At 45.2% G+C, this 21,233-nt stretch overlaps 1 protein-coding gene across 21 annotated transcripts in view; it reads right to left on the bottom strand.

Annotated features, from left to right (window-relative positions):
• Window positions 1-18,592: 18,592 nt before the first annotated feature.
• The window catches only part of ZMYND8 (zinc finger MYND-type containing 8), a 159,566-nt gene continuing 156,925 nt past the window's right edge, over window positions 18,593-21,233 (bottom strand). For 13 of the 21 annotated variants that reach the window (XM_079945633.1, XM_079945646.1, XM_079945632.1 and 10 more), the window contains one exon: window positions 18,595-20,332. In XM_079945633.1, the coding sequence (XP_079801759.1) occupies window positions 20,193-20,332 (140 nt within the window). In that variant the 3' untranslated portion in view covers window positions 18,595-20,192. Of the gene's footprint in view, window positions 20,333-21,233 lie in introns of all 21 variants that reach the window. The other 8 variants (XM_079945628.1, XM_079945631.1, XM_079945640.1 and 5 more) reach the window with 4 other exon arrangements.

Here is a 21,233-nt window from a genome sequence, read left to right as displayed (position 1 = left end):
GTGACGGAAAAAGGCATTAAATAAAACCACGTTTACATTTTGAAGTGGGGTAGAGTGTCACTACTTTATTACTGCTTTGGAGGCTTCTGAATTTGTTGGTGTTTTCCAGAACCTTTTCAGTTACGGAAGTATAAAATCCGACTCAAACTGCCTTAAGCCAAAGAAAAAAGAAAATCGTCTCCAGGAACTTTGGGTAATAACTGTCTTCAGCCATAGCTGGGTCCAGGTGATCGAGTGACTTTCTCCTGTGTGGATTTACTTCTCGGGCAGGCTCTTCCCTGTGTGGCAAAGACAGCTCCAAGAATCTTTCGGCAAAACCATACCAGCAGAAAGAGAGCACTTTCTGCACAGGGGTTCTAGCGAAAGCCCCAAGATTGCGTCAAACCTGAGTCATGAGCTGCCCATGGAGCTGGATAGGGTTCAATCTCTCATGAGCAGAAAGCTGGGGAGAGCTTGTCCCCCAAAGGAGGAATCAGTGAGCTACTCCTAAAAGAACTGGGGAAAATGGGGTTTGGGATGGAAACTAGAACTGACTTCCATGCCATGGGCAGGACTTTATTTTCCAGCAGATGAGCCCAGGATCCAGTGTAGGGAACAGGGAGGGACATCTGGAGAAGTTCCAAGGACATCTTCAGCTCTGTTGCTGCCCACAGAGTTCCAAGCAGGGCCTCGATCCATTTGATTGGATGCTAAGCCTAACTACAGGCTTCTCCCTCTATTCATGTTGGTGAAATCCAGGGTCACCAGCTGGCTGGCATCCATGTCAGCGGATGACTGGAGTCTCAGAGCTAGAATCTGATAGATGGAAAGTCATCACCAAGGGTGAGACAGACTCCCTGGCTAGGCTCTGAGCTCCCTGGGGGCAGGCGCTGTTGGTATTCCCCCAAGTCAAGCACGAGTGTCATCCTTGGAATCAGCCTACAGAGTGGATACTGACATAAATTGGAATCCCATTATAGATGACGTGGAAGGAAGGATGAAAGTATAATTGGAATCATAGTTAGGTAACTGGGTGAATGGATACTTGTAAAAATGGCTGAATAGATGTCTAAACGGGTGGGTGGATGGACGGTTGGTTAGGTGACTGGGTGCCTGAGTGATGTGAAGGTGGATGTTTAGCAAGGTGATTGGAGAACGGATGAATAAATGGATGGATAATTGTGGGGATGACTAGATGGACAGCTATATAGATTATGAGTGGACGGATGACTGAATTGAAGACTGAATGGTCGTATGGTGAGATGAATGGATAGATAGTTGTTTGGATGAGTGAATAGTTGCATGGCTTTATGGAAAGATGTATAGATGGTTAAGAGGGTGAGCGAGTGGCTAAATGAATGGATGGATGTTTGAATGAGTAGTTGGATGGAACGATTGACGGTTGATGGGTGATTGACAGTAATACTGTGATGGCTGGATATGTGGGCGCAAGAATGGTGCAACAGTTAAATGGATGGATGGTTAAATGGAGGTAAAGAATCCCTAGAGTTAGTTGCCTAGAACATGTGGGTCAGCCTCACTATTACTTGCCTACTTAGATTTTCTGTAATGAGTGGAGGAGTTTTACTGGATGAATTGACTTCTGGCTGGAGTAGAGAAAGGGACTGGAGCAGAACCTCCCAGGGAGTCAGCCATGTGAACGCTCCTGGATCCTCCCTGTCTCCCCATTGTTTGGTACCCCTGCTACTCAGGCACCCACTTGCAATCATGCGCTATCCAGGCCTCCCTTTCCGCCACCATCAAAACCTGCTGTCAGAAAAAATGCTGTTTAGGGAGATTGGTTCAAGATGGCAGAGTAGAAGGACGTGCTCTCACGCCCTCTTGCAAGAACACCAGAATCACAACTAACTGCTGAACAATCAACAGGAAGACACTGGAACTCACCAAAAAAAAGATACCCCACATCCAAAGACAAAGGAGAAGCCACAGTGAGATGGTAGGAGGGGTGCAATCACAATAAAATCAAGTCCCATAACTGCTGGGTGGGTGACTCACAAACTGAAGAACACTTATACCACAGAAGTCCACCCCCTAGAATGAAGGTTCTGAGCCCCACGTCAGGCTTCCCAACTTGGGGGTCCGGCAGCAGGAGGAGGAGTTCCTAGAGAATAAGACTTAGAAGCCTAGCAGGATTTGATTGCAGGACTTCGACAGGACTGGGGGAAACAGAGACTCCACTCTTGGAGGACACACACAAAGTAGTGTGTGCATCAGGACCCAGGGGAAGGAGCAGTGACCCCGTAAGAGACTGAACCAGACCTGCCTGCTGGTGTTGGAGGGTCTCCTGCAGAGGCAGGAGGTGGCTGTGTCTCACCATGAGGACAAGGACACTAGCAGCAGAAGTTCTGGTAATAATCCTTGCCATGAGCCCTCCCAGAGTCCACCATCAGCCCCACCAAAGAGCCCAGGTAGGCTCCAGTGCTGGGTCGCCTCAGGCCAAACAACCAACAGGGAGGGGACCCAGCCCCACCCATCAGCAGACAAGCGAATTAAAGTTTTACTGAGCTCTGCCCACCAGAGCAAGAGCCAGCTCTACCCACCACCAGTCCCTCCCATCAGGAAACTTGCACAAGCCTCTTAGACAGCCTCATCCACCAGAGGGCAGACAGCAGAAGCAAGAAGAACTACAACCCTGCAGCCTGTGGAACAAAAGCCACATTCACAGAAAGACAGACAAGATGAAAAGGCAGAGGGCTATGTACCAGATGAAGGGACAGGATAAAACCCCAGAAAAACAACTAAATGAAGAGGAGATAGGCAACCTTCCAGAAAAAGAATTCAGAATAATGATAGTGAAGATGATCCAGGACCTCGGAAAAAGAATGGAGGCAAAGATTGAGAAAGATTGAGAAGATGCAAGACCTAGAAGAATTAAAGAACAAACAAACAGAGATGAACAATACAATAACTGAAATGAAAAATACACTAGAAGGAATCAATAGCAGAATAACTGAGGCAGAAGAACGGATAAGTGACCCAGAAGACAGAATGGTGGAATTCACTGCTGTGGAACAGAATAAAGAAAAAAGAATGAAAAGAAACGGAGACAGCCTAAGAGACCCCTGGGACAACATTAAACGTAACAACATTCGCACCATAGGGGCCCCAGAAGGAGAAGAGAGAGAGAAAGGACCCGAGACAATATTTGAAGAGATTATAGTCAAAAACTTCCCAAACATGGGAAAGGAAACAGCCACCCAAGTCCAGGAAGCGCAGAGAGTCCCATACAGGATAAACACAAAGAAACACACCAAGACACATAGTAATCAAATGGGCAAAAATTAAAGACAAAGAAAAATTACTGAAAGCAGCAAGGGAAAAATGACAACATACAAGGGAACTCCCATAAGGTTAACAGCTGATTTCTCAGCAGAAACTCTACAAGCCAGAAGGGAGTGGCATGACATATTTAAAGCGATGAAAGGGAAGAACCTACAACCAAGATTACTCTATCCAGCAAGGATCTCATTCAGATTCGATGCAGAAATCAAAAGCTTTACAGACAAGCAAAACTTAAGTGAATTTAGCACCACCAAATCAGCTCTACAACAAATGCTAAAGGAACTTCTCTAAGTGGGAAACACAAGAAAAGGACCTACAAAAACGTACCCAAAACAATTAAGAAAATGGTAATAGGAACATACACATCGATAATTACCTTAAACGTGAATGGATTAAATGCTCCAACCAAAAGACACAGGCTCGCTGAATGGATACAAAAACAAGACCCATATATATGCTGTCTACAAGAGACCCACTTCAGACCTAGGGACACATACAGACTGAAAGTGAGGGGATGGAAAAAGATATTCCAAGCAAATAGAAATCCAAAGAAAGCTGGAGGAGCAATACTCATATCAGATAAAATAGATTTTAAAATAAAGAATGTTAGAAGAGAAATGGAAGGACAGTACATAATGATCATGGGATCAATCCAAAAAGAAGATATAACAATTATAAATATATATGCTCCCAACAAAGGAGCACCTCAATACACAAGGCAACTGCTAACAGCTACAAAAGAGGAAATTGACAGTAACACAATAATAGTGGGGACTTTAACGCCTCACTTACACCAATGGACAGATCATCCAAACAGAAAATTACTAAGGAAACACAAGCTTTAAATGATACAATAGGGCTTCCCTGGTGGCGCAGTGGTTGAGAGTCTGCCTGCCGATGCAGGGGACATGGGTTTGTGCCCCGGTCTGGGAAGATCCCACATGCCGCTGAGTGGCTGGGCCCGTAAGCCATGGCTGCTGAGCCTGCGCGTCCGGAGCCTGTGTTCCGCAATAGGAGAGGCCACAACAGTGAGGGGCCCATGTACCGCAAAAAAAAATGACATAATACACCAGATAGATTTAATTGATATTTAGAGGACATTCCATTCAAAAACAGCAGATTACACTTTCTTATCAAGTGCACATGGAACATTCTCCAGGATAGATCACATCTTGGGTCACAAATCAAGCCTTAGTAAATTTTAGAAAATTGAAATCATATCAAGCATCTTTTCTGACCACAACGCTGTGAGATTAGAGATCAGTTACAGGGAAAAAAACATAAGAAGCACAAACACATGAAGGCTAAACAATACGTTACTAAATAACCAAGAGATCACTGAAGAAATCAAAGAGGAAATCAAAAAATACTTAGAGACAAATGAAAATGAAAACACAACGATCCGAAACCTATGGGATGCAGCAAAAGCAGTTCTAAGAGGGAAGTTTATAGCAATACAAGCCTACATCAAGAAACAAGAAAAATCTCAAACAATCTAACCTTACACCTAAAAGAACTAGAGAAAGAAGAACAAACAAAACCCAAAGTTAGAAGAAGGAAAGAAATCATAAAGAGCAGAGCAGAAATAAATGAAATAGAAACAAAGAAAACAATAGCAAAGATCAATAAAACTAAAAGCTGGTTCTTTGAGAAGATAAACAAAATTGATAAACCATTAGACAGACTCATCAAGAAAAAGAGGGAGAGGACTCAAATCAGTAAAATTTGAAATGAAAAAGGAGAAGTTGCAACAGACACCACAGAAACACAAAGCATCCTAAGAGACTACTACAAGCAACTCTATGCCAATAAAACCTGGAAGAAACAGACAAATTCTTACAAAGGTATAACCTTACAAGACTGAACCAAAAAGAAATAGAAAATATGAATAGACCAATCACAAGTGATGAAATTGAAGCTGTGACTAAAAATCTTCCAAAAAACAAAAGTCCAGGACCAGATGGCTTCACAGGTGAATTCTATCAAACATTTAGAGAAGCGCTAACACCCATCCTTCTCAAACTCTTCCAAAATATTGCAGAGGAAGGAACACTCCCAAACTCATTCTATGAGGCCACCATCACCCTGATACCAAAACCAGAAAAAGATACTACCAAAAAAGAAAATTACAGACCAATATCACTGATGAAGATAGATGCAAAAATCCTCAATAAAATACTCACAAACGGAATCCAACAACACATTAAAAGGATCATACACCATGATCAAGTGGGATTTAACCCAGGGATGCAAGGATTCTTCAATATACACAAATCAATCAATGTGATACACCATATTAACAAATTGAAGAATAAAAACCATATGATCATCTTAATAGATGCAGAAAAATCTTTGGACAAAATTCAACACCCATTTATGATAAAAACTCTCCAGAAAGTGGGCATAGAGGGAACCTACCTCAAAATAATAAAGGCCATATACAACAAACCCACAGCAAACATCATTCTCAATGGTGAAAATCTGAAAGCATTTCCTCTAAGATCAGGAACAAGACTAGGATGTCCACTCTCACCACTATTATTCAACATAGTTTTGGGAGTCCTAGCCACGGCAATCAGAGAAGAAAAAGAAATAAATGGAATACAAATTGGAAAAGAAGAAGTAAAACTGTCACTGTTTGCAGATGACATGATACTACACATAGAGAATTCTAAAGATGCCACCAGAAAACTACTAGAGCTAATCAATGAATTTGGTAAAGTTGCAGGATACAAAATTCATGCACATAAATTTCTCGCATTCCTATACACTAATGATGAAAAATCTGAAAGAGAAATTAAGGAAACACTCCCATTTACCATTGCAACAAAAAGAATAAAGTACCTAGGAATAAACCTACCTAGGGAGACAAAAGACCTGTATGCAGAAAACTATAAGACGCTGATGAAAGAAATTAAAGATGATACAAACAGATGGAGAGATATAACATGTTCTTGGCTTGGAAGAATCAATATTGTGAAAATGACTAAACTACCCAAAGCAATCTACAGATTTAATGCAAGCCCTATCAAATTACCAATCGCATTTTTTACAGAACTAGAACAAAAAATCTTAAAATTTGTATGGAGACACAAAAGACCCCGAATAGCCAAAGCAGTCTTGAGGGGAAAACACGGAGCTGGAGGAATCAGACTCGCTGACTTCAGACTACACTACAAAGCTACAGTAATCAAGACAATATGGTACTGGCACAAAAACAGAGATATAGATCAATGGAACAGGATAGAAAGCCCAGAGATAAACCCATGCAACTATGGTCAACTAATGTATGACAAAGGAGGCAAGGATATACAATGGAGAAAAGACAGTCTCTTCAATAAGTGGTGCTGGGAAAACTGGACAGCTACATGTAAAAGAATGAAATTAGAACACTCCCTAACACCATACACAAAAATAAACTCAAAATGGATTAGAGACCTAAATGTAAGACCGGCCACTATAAAAGTCTTAGAGGAAAATATAGGAAGAACACTCTGACATAAATCACTGCAAGATCTTTTTTGATCCACCTCCTAGAGTAATGGAAATAAAAACAAAAATAAAGGAATGGGACCTAATGAAACTTAAAAGCTTTTGCACAGCAAAGGAAACTACAAACAAGATGAAAAGACAACCCTCAGAATGGGAGAAAATATTTGCAAACGAATCGATGGACAAAGGATTAATCTCCAAAATATATAAACAGCTCATGCAGCTCAATATTAAAAAAACAAACAACCCAATCCAAAAATGGGCAGAAGACCTAAATAGACATTTCTCCAAAGAAGACATACAGATAGCCAAGAAGCAGATGAAAAGCTGCTCAACATCACTAATTATTAGAGAAATGCAAATCAAAACTTCAATAAGGTATCACCTCACACCAGTTAGAAAAGGCATCATCAGAAAATCTACAAACAACAAATGCTGTAGAGGGAGGGTGTGGAGAAAAGGGAACCCTCTTGCACTGTTGGTGGGAATGTAAATTGATACAGCCACTATGGAGAACAGTATGGAGGTTCCTTAAAAAACTAAAAATAGAATTACCATATGAACCAGCAGTCCCACTACTGGGCATATACCCAGAGAAAACCATAATTCAAAAAGACACATGCACCCCAATGTTCACTGCAGCACTATTTACAATAGCCAGGTCATGGAAGCAACCTAAATGCCCATCGACAGATGAATGGATAAAGAAGATGTGGTACATATATACAATGGACTATTACTCAGCCATAAAAAGGAACCAAACTGAGTCATTTGTACAGACGTGGATGGATCTAGAGACTGTCATACAGAGTGAAGTAAGTCAGAAAAACAAATGTCGTATATTAACGCATATATGTGGAACCTAGAAAAACAGTACAGATGAACCGGTTTGCGGGGCAGAAATTGAGACACAAATGTAGAGAACAAATGTATGGACACCAAGGGGGGAAAGTGGCAGGAGGTTGTGGGGGGATGAATTGGGAGATTGGGATTGACATGTATACACTAATATGTATAAAATCGATAACTAATAAGAACCTGCTGTATAAAAAAATAAAATTCAAAAAAAATTCTGTTTAGAGTTTAATAAAGAGTAAATTACCTATAAAAAAGAAATTTTATTTTAATAGGTTTCCATTCGAGGCACTAAATAGCAGACTCTCAGCCATCCACACAGGAAGAGGCTTGGGGTGAAACAGACCTGCCCCTTAATCCTGAAATTAACTGCCTAGACGGTCAACTACTTCTCTGTTGTGATGACCAACTGTCAAAGGCTGGTGCTGACAGTCCACAGTCTGCAAGGTGTTTTACTCTGAATTGTAGATGACTCAGAGCTGCCAGTGGGCATGGACAGTGTCTTTCTCAGTCTGTAACAGAGATAGCAATTCATGTATGTTGGATGATGGATGGATGGATGGATGGATGGATGGAAGATAGATGCATGCATGCATGCATGCATGGATAGATGGACAGCTAAGATTCAGTGGTCCCAGGCTGCTTTCCTTCACAGTTTCCCCAGCAGTATCTTGCAGCTCTCTAGAACATTCTTAGAAGTAGAGTAACTGGACTATGGCGGCACTCCCAAAGAAAAACTCTTGGCCTCCCAGAAGTCTGAACATTGACTCCAGAACTTCCTGGCCAGCTCAGCAGGATAGAGAACCAAAGAAGTCTTCAGGTCAACCTCTGGGGCTGAAGGCATTTGCCTGTCAAGGGATTTAGAAGTCAGAGAGCTACCATTGGGATTTTTTCCAATTGCAAAGGACACAAATACAGGGCTTCCCTGGTGGCGCAGCGGTTGAGAGTCCGCCTGCCGATGCAGGGGACACGGGTTCGTGCCCCGGTCCGGGAGGATCCCACATGCCGCGGAGCGGCTGGGCCCATGAGCCATGGCCGCTGAGCCTGCGCATCCAGAGCCTGTGCTCCGCAACGGGAGAGGCCACAACAGTGAGAGGCCCGCGTACCACGAAAAAAAAAAAAGGACACAAATACAATCAAAGGAGCTTAAAAAACAGAAGTCTTTGGCTTACTTGACTGAAAGGTTCAGGAATGTGTGATCTCAGACCCCATCACCACCACCACCCCAAATGCAGAATTCAAGATGTCTTTAAATTTTTTTTAATTTGGTCTCTTTCTCTCTATCCCTGGATTCTGTTTCCTCTAATTTGGCTTCATTTGTAGGCAATAATCCATATGCTTGGAACAGAAGCTGTGGCAGGAATGATTCAACAAAGATTTCCATTGATAAAGTATTGCTTAATTCTTAAAAGGATAACTTTAGGAAAGATAGGTTAAATTTATTATGTGAGTTTAAAATGTCCTTATGGTTTAAATATTTTGAGTTGGTTCCTCCTTAGTTACTTACAGCCAAAAGCATCTCAACTTATATAGCACATAGTAAATAATGTTATTAGTAAATAGTAGTATTATATCACATGGGCTCATATTTCTACTCAGGAAATCAATCACTCATGTTACCAACTAGACCAGGCATTTTTTTCCATCAGATATTCATTGAGCATCTACAAGGCACCAGCAGTGTCCCAGGCACAACAGACACAAATTTGAATAAGACATTGTCCTTGCAAAAAAAATTTGATAAATTTGACCACCTTAAAGAAACATTATTAAAAAACATAAGTAGAGACAAAAGCCAAATTGAAATTCAAATCACAGACAAGAGCAAGAGTTAATCCCTGTAATATATAAAGAGCTCTTAGAAATAAATAGGCCAACAACCAAATAAAAAATTGTCAAAGGCCATGAACAGGCATTTTATATATTTTTCAAAATATAACTGATTCCTAAACTTATAAAAAGATGCTCAACCTTACTCATAATAAGAGAAATGCAAATACATCGATACCATTTTTTTCATCAGATTGACAAAAATTTGAAAGTTTTATGACTCACAGTACTGGTGGAGCTGTGCGGCTTCATGCATTGCTTGTGGAAGCTGAACTTGGTACAAATCCTAAGGAGGGAAAGTTGGCAACGTTTATCCAATTTGTAAGTTTGACCCAGCAATTCCACTTCTGAGAATCTATCTACAGATATATTTACGTAAGTATGAAAATTCTGCACAGAGTTATTTTCTACAACACTGTTTCTAACAGCAAAGAATGAAAACAACCCAAATATCCATCAGTAGTGGACTGATTAAATGGAAATATACATGATGGAATATTATGCAGCCATAAAAAAGAACAAGACCAGTCCCTATGGATCAATTTGTAAAGATCTAAATGTATCACTAAGTTAAGAACAATTGTAGAACCGTGTGTGTTGCATGCCACCTTTTGTGTGAAAAGGGAGAAAAAATAAATGTTTGCAAGAAACTTTGGAAGGATATATGGGACAACAAAACAGTGACCCTCAGGGGGCTATCAGACACATGGGTGACAAGTAGGAGAGTGCCTTATTCATATATTGAACTTTGCGAATGGATTACCGTAAGAACATCTTGAAGGTCAGGTGTCAGTTCTGGAGACTTCTCTGTCAATAGCCCATTTCCCTTGGGGGCCTGTTTTTAGGCAGTTTCCCCCAAACGACAACACTCACCCTTTCACTCTGTGCCTCATGGTGCTGGTGCAAAGGCTGAGGAAGACTGTTCTGGAAATCAGGCGACCTCGTTCTCGCTCCATCCCAGGAAGCCTCACCCCCACTGAGCCACCATTGCCAAAAGCAGGGTCTCAGTGGTCCAAGTCAGGGACTCTATCATGTTTCGGGGCAGCTGGGCTACATCCGTTCCTCTACTCTGCCGGATGAAGCCCACTTACCAGGCGCTCTTCTCGGCTTCTGGAAGCAGAGGTGAAAACACACAGAAGCATCCCAACTCTCATGAACCCGAGGTCACAGGCTTGCTCTCCTGCCTGAGCCACAACCCAAGTTCCCTTCCAAGAGCTGCCCAGAGGTCGAGAGAGATGGGGCCATGGGACCCTCAGTGGGGAGGGGAAGGTGGGCCTTGGAGGCCTAAGTCAGCCAACTTCAAAGGGGATCCTGAGAACATCCTTTGGAACGAGATCACAGTATCCATCCGGTGAAACATTCAGGGTCCACAACTGGCCCCTGGGCTCCTCCAGGGGTAAACACAGAGGGTCTTCTTCTTGAGTGAGATTTTGGCTTTCACAATACACAGCGAGGCAGTGTTCTGTCAACGGTGAGGGCTGCTTTCCTCCCCAGACACTGGCTGAGTCCAGAAGGAGACACTGGGGTGTTGCGGTGCAATCGGAACAGCACGGGGGCACAATGGACAGTCTGGTCACCTCTGAGGAGGGGACACCTGAGCTCAGACCTGGATGATGAGAAAAGCCAGGGAAAGCATTCCAGGGAGAATTTCCAGGCAAGCAAAACTTCCGAGCTGGGTGGAAAGAAAGGCCGGAGTGGCTGGAGGACAAACGCCAGGTCAATGCCAGGCCAGATCTGGTTGGACCCCTTTGGCTGTGGACTTTTGATTTCATTGGAGTTTGGATTTTATTCCAAATCCAGTGAGAAGACACCAGAGAGTTTCAAGCAGGAGGAGGGCATAATCTGGCTTATATTTTTAAAAATCACCCTGGCTGCTGCGTGGGGGAATGATTTGGAGGGGGGAGGATAGAGGCAAGGCATATCCGATCAGGGGCTTCCCTGGAGGACCAGTGGTTACGAGTCCGTGCTTCCACTGCAGGCGGCACGGGTTCAACCCCTGGTCAGGGAACTAAGGTCCCTCATGACGCATGGTGTGGCCAAAAACACAAAACTGGTCATGGGATTTCTCGTGAACTTGAAGGTATTTTCTCATTTTATAACCTACACACATTTTACTGCACCAAGCTCAAGTGTGCATCGTGATGTGTTTTTACACATGATTACACTTGGGTAACCACCCCCCAGATCAGGATGGACGACGTCTCCAGGTGCCCAAAAGGGCCCCCATGGTCCTTCCCAGCCTCTACCAGCCTTCCACCACTCTGAATTCTGTCACCCAGATCTACAAGTTCCTATAAACGGGCCCATACAGAATGCAGCCTGGTTTCTTCACTCACAATGATTTTGAGATGCTTCTAGGATGTTGCCTGGATTGACAGTTCATTCTGGGTAAAGGACAATTTGAGTTGAGAGCGCCCGTCCATTCTCTCCCCAGCGCTGTCAGCCCCCGTGATGATGCCAGCTCAGCGCCTGAGAAGCTATGCTTACCAATGACCACCAGAGGGCAGTGCGACCACTCCGCTGGCCCAAGCTGCCCGCAGGTGCCACCTGAAGTCATGCCTGGAAACAACACTGCAAGGATTCCGGAAGCATCTCCTTCGGACTGAGCCCTTGCTTCAGGGATTTCTTCTCTGAAATTGCAGCGCCATCGACGATGTGTTCAGGCCCAAGAGTTAAGGATTAATTGACCGGCTGCAGCCACCATGGGGCTCCCAGTAGAGAGCAGCATGGTGGCCTCAAGAGCCATCAGCAACCACGGGGCCAGGAAGCACTTCTTCCCACACTCAGCCCAACTTTAAAAGTCAGCTGCTCTAATAGTTCACAGTATCATTGTCATAATAGTTTAAATTGTTGGACAAAATGTTGGGATTTCTTTTTATATCCAGAAGTTCATTCGAGGATGGGAGATAAGCCAGCTCCAGCCAAATACTAATTTTAAAATTCAACCATAAGTATTTGGCCAAAAATGAGTATTTGGTGAACTCTGGTTGCAGGGGAGGGGGTGTTTCTTTGCCCTTCTTGCCGCCTCCCCACTCCACGGCATCAGGACCGCAGAAGCCCAGCCCTCCCCTCTCTCGGCCCTTGGATCCTACTGACCACCTGGTGCGGCTGAATGGGGAGCTGCACACACAAGCCCGGCTTCTAACATTTATTAAACGCCTACTGTGTCCCAGGCACCGGGCTAAGCCCTTGACCTGCATTAGCTCCTTTCATCCTTACAGCGATGCCAGGTGCTGGAGAGGAGGGAGAGCAGTTGGTTAAGACATGGACCTGGGGTCAAATCCCAGCTCTTCCTTTTACTGTTTGTAGGAACTTCACCTCTCTGAACCTCAGCTTTCTCAGCTGTTAAATGGGGGTGACAAGAGAACCCACCTCACAGATTTGTTGCCAGCACTGAATGCATTCAGACACGAACAACACTTTTTGTTTGAAAGCCACTTTTTTGGTCACTCCACAATAAGAAATGCATATTATATCGAGACCCAGTCTAACATAGATACATGTGTGTGCGTATAAATACAGGTGTATGGACATTATGTGTGTATAACTAAAATGTTTCACAAAGCAACGCTGACCCATAATACTATGATACGTCCTCTTATTTTCCATTCTGTGCTATTTTTGTTTTAAATGATGTGTGTCACAATCCACTCAACCGATTCCATGACCCACTGTTTAGAAAAAGGCCCGGCAAACCATGTTGTTTGCAGAAGTCCCATTTTACAGAAGGGGGAAACTGAGGCCCAGAGTGTTGTGGCTTGCCTATGACCTCACAGCCAGAAGGCTGGCAGAGTTCAGACTCCAACCCAGGATCTCTGACTCCTAAATTAAGGCTCTTCAGTACGAGATGCAAATTGGCGGCTCGCACGCCAGATCCACCGCACAGGTAAGTTTGATTATCAATATGTTCTCAAAATTTGATCAAACTGTATAGAACTTGGGAGATGTAACTCAAAATCTAAATTTTCAACGTCTCCCTAAAAAAAAAAAAAAAAGAGCAATCTGGCAACACGGGGCCTGCATGTACACATGATCAGCAAGAGCCTCACCCGCAGGTGCCCCTTTGAGCTGCTCTCCAGGCTCGCCCATCTGCCACAGTCTCCACCATGCCCTGTTGTGTCCCTGACACCGAGGCCAAGCGTCAGTTGTCATTTATCATCACACATGCCAGCTGCTTTTTTCATAGTGGAGAAATATTTTTCTATCAAAGAAGGAAAAACAAAAACTAAACCAAGGAACCAACATGTTTCAAGGGGGAAAAAATAGATACACAAATGTCTTCTCACATATTTAAATACAAAGAAAACATGTCTATGTCAACTTTATTCCCAACCTGTTTCACTGATTTCTATTCCCTGACTTGTCCAGGAAGCAGAGTTTGTAACCCCCATCTTAACCACTACCCTTTATCTACCTCTGTCTGTTTGGTCCACAGTTGTATTCCCAGCACCTGACACTGCTTAGCCAAGAAAAGATGCCTAATTAAGAACGAATGAAAGAGTGAATAAGTGGCTTTTCTACAAAAGCTTCTCCAATATTAACAAATATACAGGGACTTCCCTGGCAACCCAGTGATTATGACTCTGCACTTCCACGGCAGGGGGCCCAGGTTCGATCCCTGGTCAGGGAACCAAGATTCCTGCATGCTGCGCTGCACAGCCCAAAAAACCAAATATATGGTAATGGTTAGGAGCAGGCATTTTTTGGTCATCAGACAGCTCAAGTCCCACTGCTGCCACTAACTAGCTGTGTGACTTCAGGCAGCTTCCTCAGTCTCTCTGGGCCTGATATCCTCAGCTGCAAAATGCAGGTTATTAGGGTGCCATGTACATAAACGAACAGGAGTGTGAAAGATGCTGAATCAATGAAGTTTCCTTCTCCTCCTTCAGTTCATCAAGGTGAACTGAGGTCAGTACTTGATTGTGTTAACAAGTTGTCTGGTACCCAAGTGACCTGGCCTTGGATTATCTGCTGGGCCAAGGAGGCAACGGTTTCCCATTAACATCACGCCCTGAAAAGAGAGCCCTGGGTAGGGAAAGCCAAGGGTTTGATCCCCAGGCACATCTCTGGGTGAAAACTCGCTTTTTCAACATCCAACCATTCCTCCCGCTGCTTACCTTCCTGAACTGAAGAGGCTGGAAAGCTGAAAAGTCAATTTCCGAGACTGCCTTGCAGCCAGGGGTCTGCGCGTTTCAGGGCCTACCAATCAGCTGTGTCCACGATACACCTGGACTTGTGCTGCGTTAAGAGAGTTGAAAGGGCTGGGCATGGGGCACCAGGCTGCAGGTTTAAACCAAGGCAAAGCGGCCGTGGGTCTGGCCCCAGAAGCTGACTCAGCAGTGATGCCTCCTGTTCCTGGGGCAGCAGTGGCTCCCCTGGAGCCCAGTCCTGCAGTGTGGCTTCTTCAGCCCTCCCTGTGATGCTGTAAATACTCATAACGTGTCAGTCACACGCCATCAGGATCTGGCCCACGTCCTTGGGGTAGTTTATTCCGAGAGTAAGACCTTATGCGTTATCTGTGGGAGGAGGTACAGAAGTGAGGTCTGAAAAGGGACTTCTGGAGCCACGAACTGGGCCATCTGAGAGGCCGCGGGGTCTGTCTAGCCGCCAAAGTGAGGCTGCAGAGGGGTACTAGTAGAGAAATCGATGGGGAACCATTACCTCTGCAGCCAAACGTCCAGTGACAGGCGAGGTGCTGATGCCCAGGAGTCAGGAGGAAGAGCTGGACGCAGCCGAAGGACACGCTGAAGCCTGCTGGCACACCTGCAGCTATCTGTCACCACACCAAACCGCAGCGACCTTGCAAGAGTAGAAGCTGTTGCTTCCTTTCCGCCTTCAAACTCTCACCCGAGTTGCTCTCCCTGTCAATTCCAACTTGGAACCCTTCGAAGATAGGGATTCTGGGAAACGTAGTCCCATCCTAGCCAAGTTGACACAGCTGAGTACGGACCAGTTGGCTTGCTAAACCCTTCTGCTTTAACTAGCTGGTTGAATTCTGCTCTCGAAAACTGACCTGATAAGAGACTTCGGACAGTTCCTCAGTGGGTGCTCAAGTCAACACTTTTGTCAACTCAAGGCCTTTTGTTTGGACAATTTCCCACCTTAAGAATCTGGACCAGAAGCAGCCTGAAACTCACTTTCCCAGCTTCCCTTGCAGTTAGACTGTAAGCATGTGACCTAGGCTCAACCAATCAGATACACCCAAATTGTACCCAGGCTCAACCAATCAAATACATCCAGATGGTACTTAGACTCAATCAGATACACCCACGTGAAACCTAAGCTTAGCCAATTCAGATACACCTACAGGTGAAAGCAATGAAAGTGGATTCCGATGCATGGAATTCAATCTAGCAGGAGGCGGAAGGAACATAACCAGTGTCACTAGTGAGAGTTTCAGTGTCTGGGCCCAGTGACAGTGACATGAAGGTCCTGCAATGTAATTTATATATTGTTCATGGCTGTCTCTCCAGCCCTCCCTTCCAAAGATGTCCAAGTCACGTAACATCCTTTAATAAATTCCTTTCCTGCTCAAACTACCTAGAGTGCACTCTGTTGTTTGCAACCAAAAACCTGACTCACCTCTAAATTCACTTAACCATCAAGTCTCAGTTTCCCAACCTAGACAAAGAGCAAAACAATACCCACCCCATGGGCAGTGGAGTCAGGGAGAGGCGTTTTGTAAACTTACCACAGTGCCACAGACACTGGGGCAGCGTCTTCTGAGGGACCACTGCACTGAGTTGTAAGTCAGGCAGACTGATTTGAATCCTGGCTCTAGCACTGACTGACCTGTTGTGTGACCTTGGGCAGGTCAATTTCCTCATCTGGAAAATGGGACTATGATTAGTGCCTGCCTCCTGGAGTTATGAAGACCAAAAGATTCCAGCACAGAGCAATCCCCCAGCACACAGCTCAGCATGTGGGACATACCCACACCGGTGATGCTGGAAGGAATATGAGTGACCTTTGTCTTGCTGGATTAAAGAAAATGAGCAATAATATAGGTGGTGTTCCTGATGTACCCTGATGTGAAGGGGGCCTGTGAATGCTGAAGTTTAGAAAACATTTATATGTTCGAAACAGAAGCCTGACTACACTTAAATCGTACATTTAAAAATGGTTAAAAGGGCAAATTTTGTTACATATATTTTGCCACAATTTTTAATAAAAATAAATAATGTAATATACCAAAAATCATTGAATTATATACTTTAAATAGACAGATTTATGGTATATGAATTCTCTCTCTGAAGCTGTTAAAAAAAAAACAACCACCCTGGCTTCCCATCTCCTTCGGATCATAATTCAAGCCCCGACTTCTCTTCCCTCTCTGATCTCATCAGCCCCACCTCCACGCGGAATCCCTCATTCTGGCCTCACTCGTCTTCCTCCTCTTCCTGGAAGATGCCAGCCCCACCTCAAGCCTTTTATATTTGCTTTTCCTTCTACCTGGAATGTTCTTCCAACCAGGTTAGAGGCTCTGAGCTCTGGCTGCCCATAGGAATCACCTGAGGAGCTTTACAAAGCCCCACCTCAGAGAGTCAGATGTCATTACTTGGGGAAGGAGGGTGGTGTCTGCTTTGCTGTTTTAAATCTGCCCAGGTGGGGACTTCCCTGGTGGTCCAGTGGTTAAGAATCCACCTCCCCATGCAGGGGATGTGAGTTCGTATCCCTGGTCAAGGAACTAAGATCCCACATGCCGCGGGGCAACTAAGCCCGCACACCACAGCTACTGAGCCCGCAAGCTCTGAAGCCCGCGCACCGCAAAGAGGAGCCCGCCTGCCGCAACTAAGACCCGACGCGGCCAAATAAATATTTCAAAAATAAATAAATAAATCTTCCCAGGCACTGCTAACATTCAGCCAGTGTTACTAAAGCGCTGCCCTAGACATCATGCTCAGTCCCCACCACGTTTACATTTCAGCTCAAAGGGCAGCTCCTTCGAGAAGCCATCCTCAATCAATACCATCTACCTCCCCTCCGTACCCTGCCTATTTATCTTCAGTGAGTCTATTCTACCTAGGATTCCATCATATGCATATCTGACTGCTTCCCAGTGAGAATGTCGGATGGATGAGGCCAGAGGCTGTGTCCCCAGTGCTTGGCTCACACAGATGCTCAGGACAGAGCTGTTGCCGCAATGAACCTCCACCAGTCCCCCTTGGTCCGACTCTGGCTCTGGGGACTGCAGTTCTGCAAGGAGACCACCAGGCGGCGATAGTGCCCAACTACGTTAAAAGTAGCCCCTAGACCCACCAGCCCTGTGCCTGGCCATCGCTGAGAGGAAGAAGCAAGGACCACGGCAGAGATCATGGTGTCCCCCTTCTCCTCATTCCTAGACTCAGAGCCACGGGGCCCTGAAGACACTCCACCCAGACTCAAGTCAGAGGGAGAAGGCCCCGCTGCCCTGTCTGGAACCTCCAAGCCCTTCCCCTCTTACCTGGCCACGCACCAGAGCCCCGGATGCAGCTGCCTGGGTGGACTCCCACGGGGCCCCTCACGTAGCTCATGACTCACCCCCGAGGGACCTGCAGGTCTGTCTGCCATGGCCAGTGTCTGCAGACACGCTGAATATCCATTGACAGGAGGCTGTGACACATGCTGTCTCCTTCCACACGACAGGTTCCCACACCCACAAAGAGGAACAAAGAAGTTGCTGTAAGGTCCTCCCTAAACCAGTCCCACTTTGTTCCTTTCACAGCACCAGTCAGGGATGGCCTGCGGGCCAAATCCAGTCCCTGCCCTGCTTTTGTCCAGCCTTGAGGAGGGCTGAGAAGTGTTTAACATGTTTAAATGATTGGGAAAAAAAAATCTAATTTTGTGACACATGAAGATGAAATGACCAGGGTGTGCCTGGGCAGAGACAAGGCCCCACGCTGCCCACGGAACTCGTAGGAGCTCAGGCCCCCATCCTGGCCACGGAAAGGCAATTCACTCCCCTGCCACTGTTTTTCCAAGACTGACCCAGGATTTCCCTTCTGTTCTACATCTCTGTCAGTAAATTCCCAGGAACTGGACTTCCCAGGAAAGCACCACGAGGGGCCCTTATTTATAATGCGCCCGCCACCCATGGGGCTGTTGTCCCCAACCTCTCACGGCCCCGTCCCCTGTGTCTGGTCGGGCAAACGTGACACGGCCATCCTGACCAAATGGAAAACTGCATCGAGGACGACCAAGCCATTTTTCCAAAACAGTTTAATTAAAAAAAGGTGAAGAATCTGAAAAAATTGGGGGGTGGGGGAACCCAAAAGAGCATACCGTGTGAGTCCACTGGCTCAGTCACAAAGAAACACCATCATCAAAAAAGATATTTAAGTTTAATACAAATTTTATACAAAGAAAATGTGAAAAAATACTTCCATATGCTAAAAGCAATTATGCTTCACAAATAAGGCCAGCTAGGCTATTTTTTTTTTTTTGACAACTGCAATTCACAAATGTTCTTTCTCTCCTGTTTTCTTCTAATACTCTCTTTTTATTTCTTCTCTAATATGGGTAACTAGCTGGAAACTGTACAGTTCGCATCCTCTTATCAACAATGAAGAGAAAGGAAACGAGACTAAAATGTACAACAGAAGGTACTGGAATGATATCGTACAATTAATTTTTCTCATATACATACATCACCTTTTTGCTTTGTTCAATGCTTCTTGTTTTACACAACATACAAAATGGTACTACAGCATACGTAGTGTAACAGACAGCACGGCGGTGTCCTGCGTCTTCTCACACTGCCTTTGTTTCATGCTGACATAAAAACATAAATAATACATACATGCTTCATCCCAGACTGAAATGTCCTCCGCGTGCGTCTCGCCTTTGACTTCTCACTTCCGCAAAGCACGGCCCGTCTCCTACCAGGTGGGTGTGAGTGTCTTTAAAGGAACCACAAAGCAAAGAAAAGATCTGTTTCAGAGCTTCTGACTTGAACGCTCTCTAAGTTCTTCCCTTCTGCAACTGAGCTGAGCAGGGCTTGTTTCTAGTTGATATTCTGTAAACAAGGACATTGGTTTTTTTTTTCCCTTTTATAGGAGTAGAGTCATCATGGAAATCACATAAAATAAACGAGCTCCTCCACATGTCCTTCTGGTCCAGAGAGCTTGTCTTTTAAAGCATGATAACACAGCATTTGAAAAGGGCCAATGGTTGGATGTGACGTGCCCACGACAGCACCGAATCTGTGCCGGAAACTCCTGATCCCAATGTGCTGTGTACAGACATAAGAATGGAAACGGCTCACTTTCCCCTGGGCATCCCAGGATGAGGACCTGTGGGCCACGGTGATCCCCACGCCCTCTCCATACCACTGTGACAGGTGGGCTGGCTGACCATCCCTTCTCCAACATTCAAACATTCCTTTTGTTGTTGGGTGTGTTTCTTTTTTTTAAATTGTTTTTCCCTCTCTCTTTTTTTTTTATAAGTTAAAGTCAATACAAATATAAAAAGGGGAAGGTACTCTAGGCTCAATGACATCCACAAATTGTACATTATTTACATCTAAAGCACAGGTTTCATGTGGGTGGAACACTCCTCTGTCAAGGCTAATGCTGGACGTGACGTAGTGTGGGCTGCCCTCCGTGCCAGGTGCAAAGACCAAGTCTGAATGGTTGGAATCCTCCAGTCTGAGGGTGGCGATTCTCCTGCCTCACATTTCTTTGCTGTTTCCAGTTTTCCTGGTGTCTGGTTTTTTTTTCCTCCATGGGATGGGTGACTTGTGCCCCAACGTGTCCCTAGTCCCAGAAGGTGTCCAGCCGAGACTCTTTCGGGATGAGGCTCTTCGAACTGGTGCTGGCGTTGTGCTCAGAGCGTGCCGATCCCCGTTTCTCATCGCTGCCGCTCCAGCAACTGGACTTACTGCTCCGGGAATGGTCTGGGTTGGGGGGAAGTCAACCGGAAGGCAGGTTTTTAGCATTCCTGCCCACTTCCAGTGAATCAGAACCATCCCTGTGTGTGATCTGCACCTGCTTCCTGGTACCACCTTCCCCGCCCGACTCCACACAACACACACGGTCAAAATCCTGCCACCATTTACCGCCCTGGATTTGCGGGTCTGTGGCGTACACGGGCAGAACTTGTTTTTTTAGGATTTAACAAGAGCTGATTGGAAAAACAGGAGGGAATCATGCTCGAGAGAATCAAGGTGAGTGGGGACAGGTACTAAGTTATCGAGGAAGGTACTTCTTGTGTGGCACCTAGGACCAGGCACCCCTCCTACACGACCACACACCAAGCACCCCATGCCCTTGTGTCCTACCTTGGCCACTAAAAAAGGCACTGAAATTTGGCATTCGATCTACTTACTTCTGTTAATGGAGTTTCTTTCATCAGTGTATAGGCAACTTGAAAAACAGACTTAGAACCAAACCACCCGAAGCAGAGGAGTGAGGACCAGAATGGTTAAGCCCAGCTGGGCTTCATGGTGAAGACCCACTGGCTCCCAGTAAGGACAAGCTTAAGGGTCACTGAAGGATGCAAGAACCAGAGTAAGACCTACGGGAGCTTCAAGGACACGTGCGCCACAAGGAGCTGCATCGTGGCTGAGTAAGATACGAGGACACTGAAGGAAGAGCCAAGTGAGGTGTCCGTCCCACTGTGACGGCCCCAGCCTGCAGGCTCAGCGGGACGGCTGACTCTAAGAGACCCACCAGCACATCACTAAGACCCCATCATATCTTAGATCATTTACCCAGTTCAGACAGACTGGGACAAAACTTTTTTAACTTCTTGAGGTGGGGTGAGAATATTTGATTGAGAGAAGTCGGCTGTCAAGC

The sequence above is a fragment of the Stenella coeruleoalba genome, assembly GCF_951394435.1.
Source record: "Stenella coeruleoalba genome assembly, chromosome: 15".
NCBI classification, from domain to species: domain Eukaryota; kingdom Metazoa; phylum Chordata; class Mammalia; order Artiodactyla; family Delphinidae; genus Stenella; species Stenella coeruleoalba.
The sequence above is the reverse complement of the archived record's forward strand: the minus strand, read 5'-3'. Positions and strand labels throughout refer to the sequence as shown.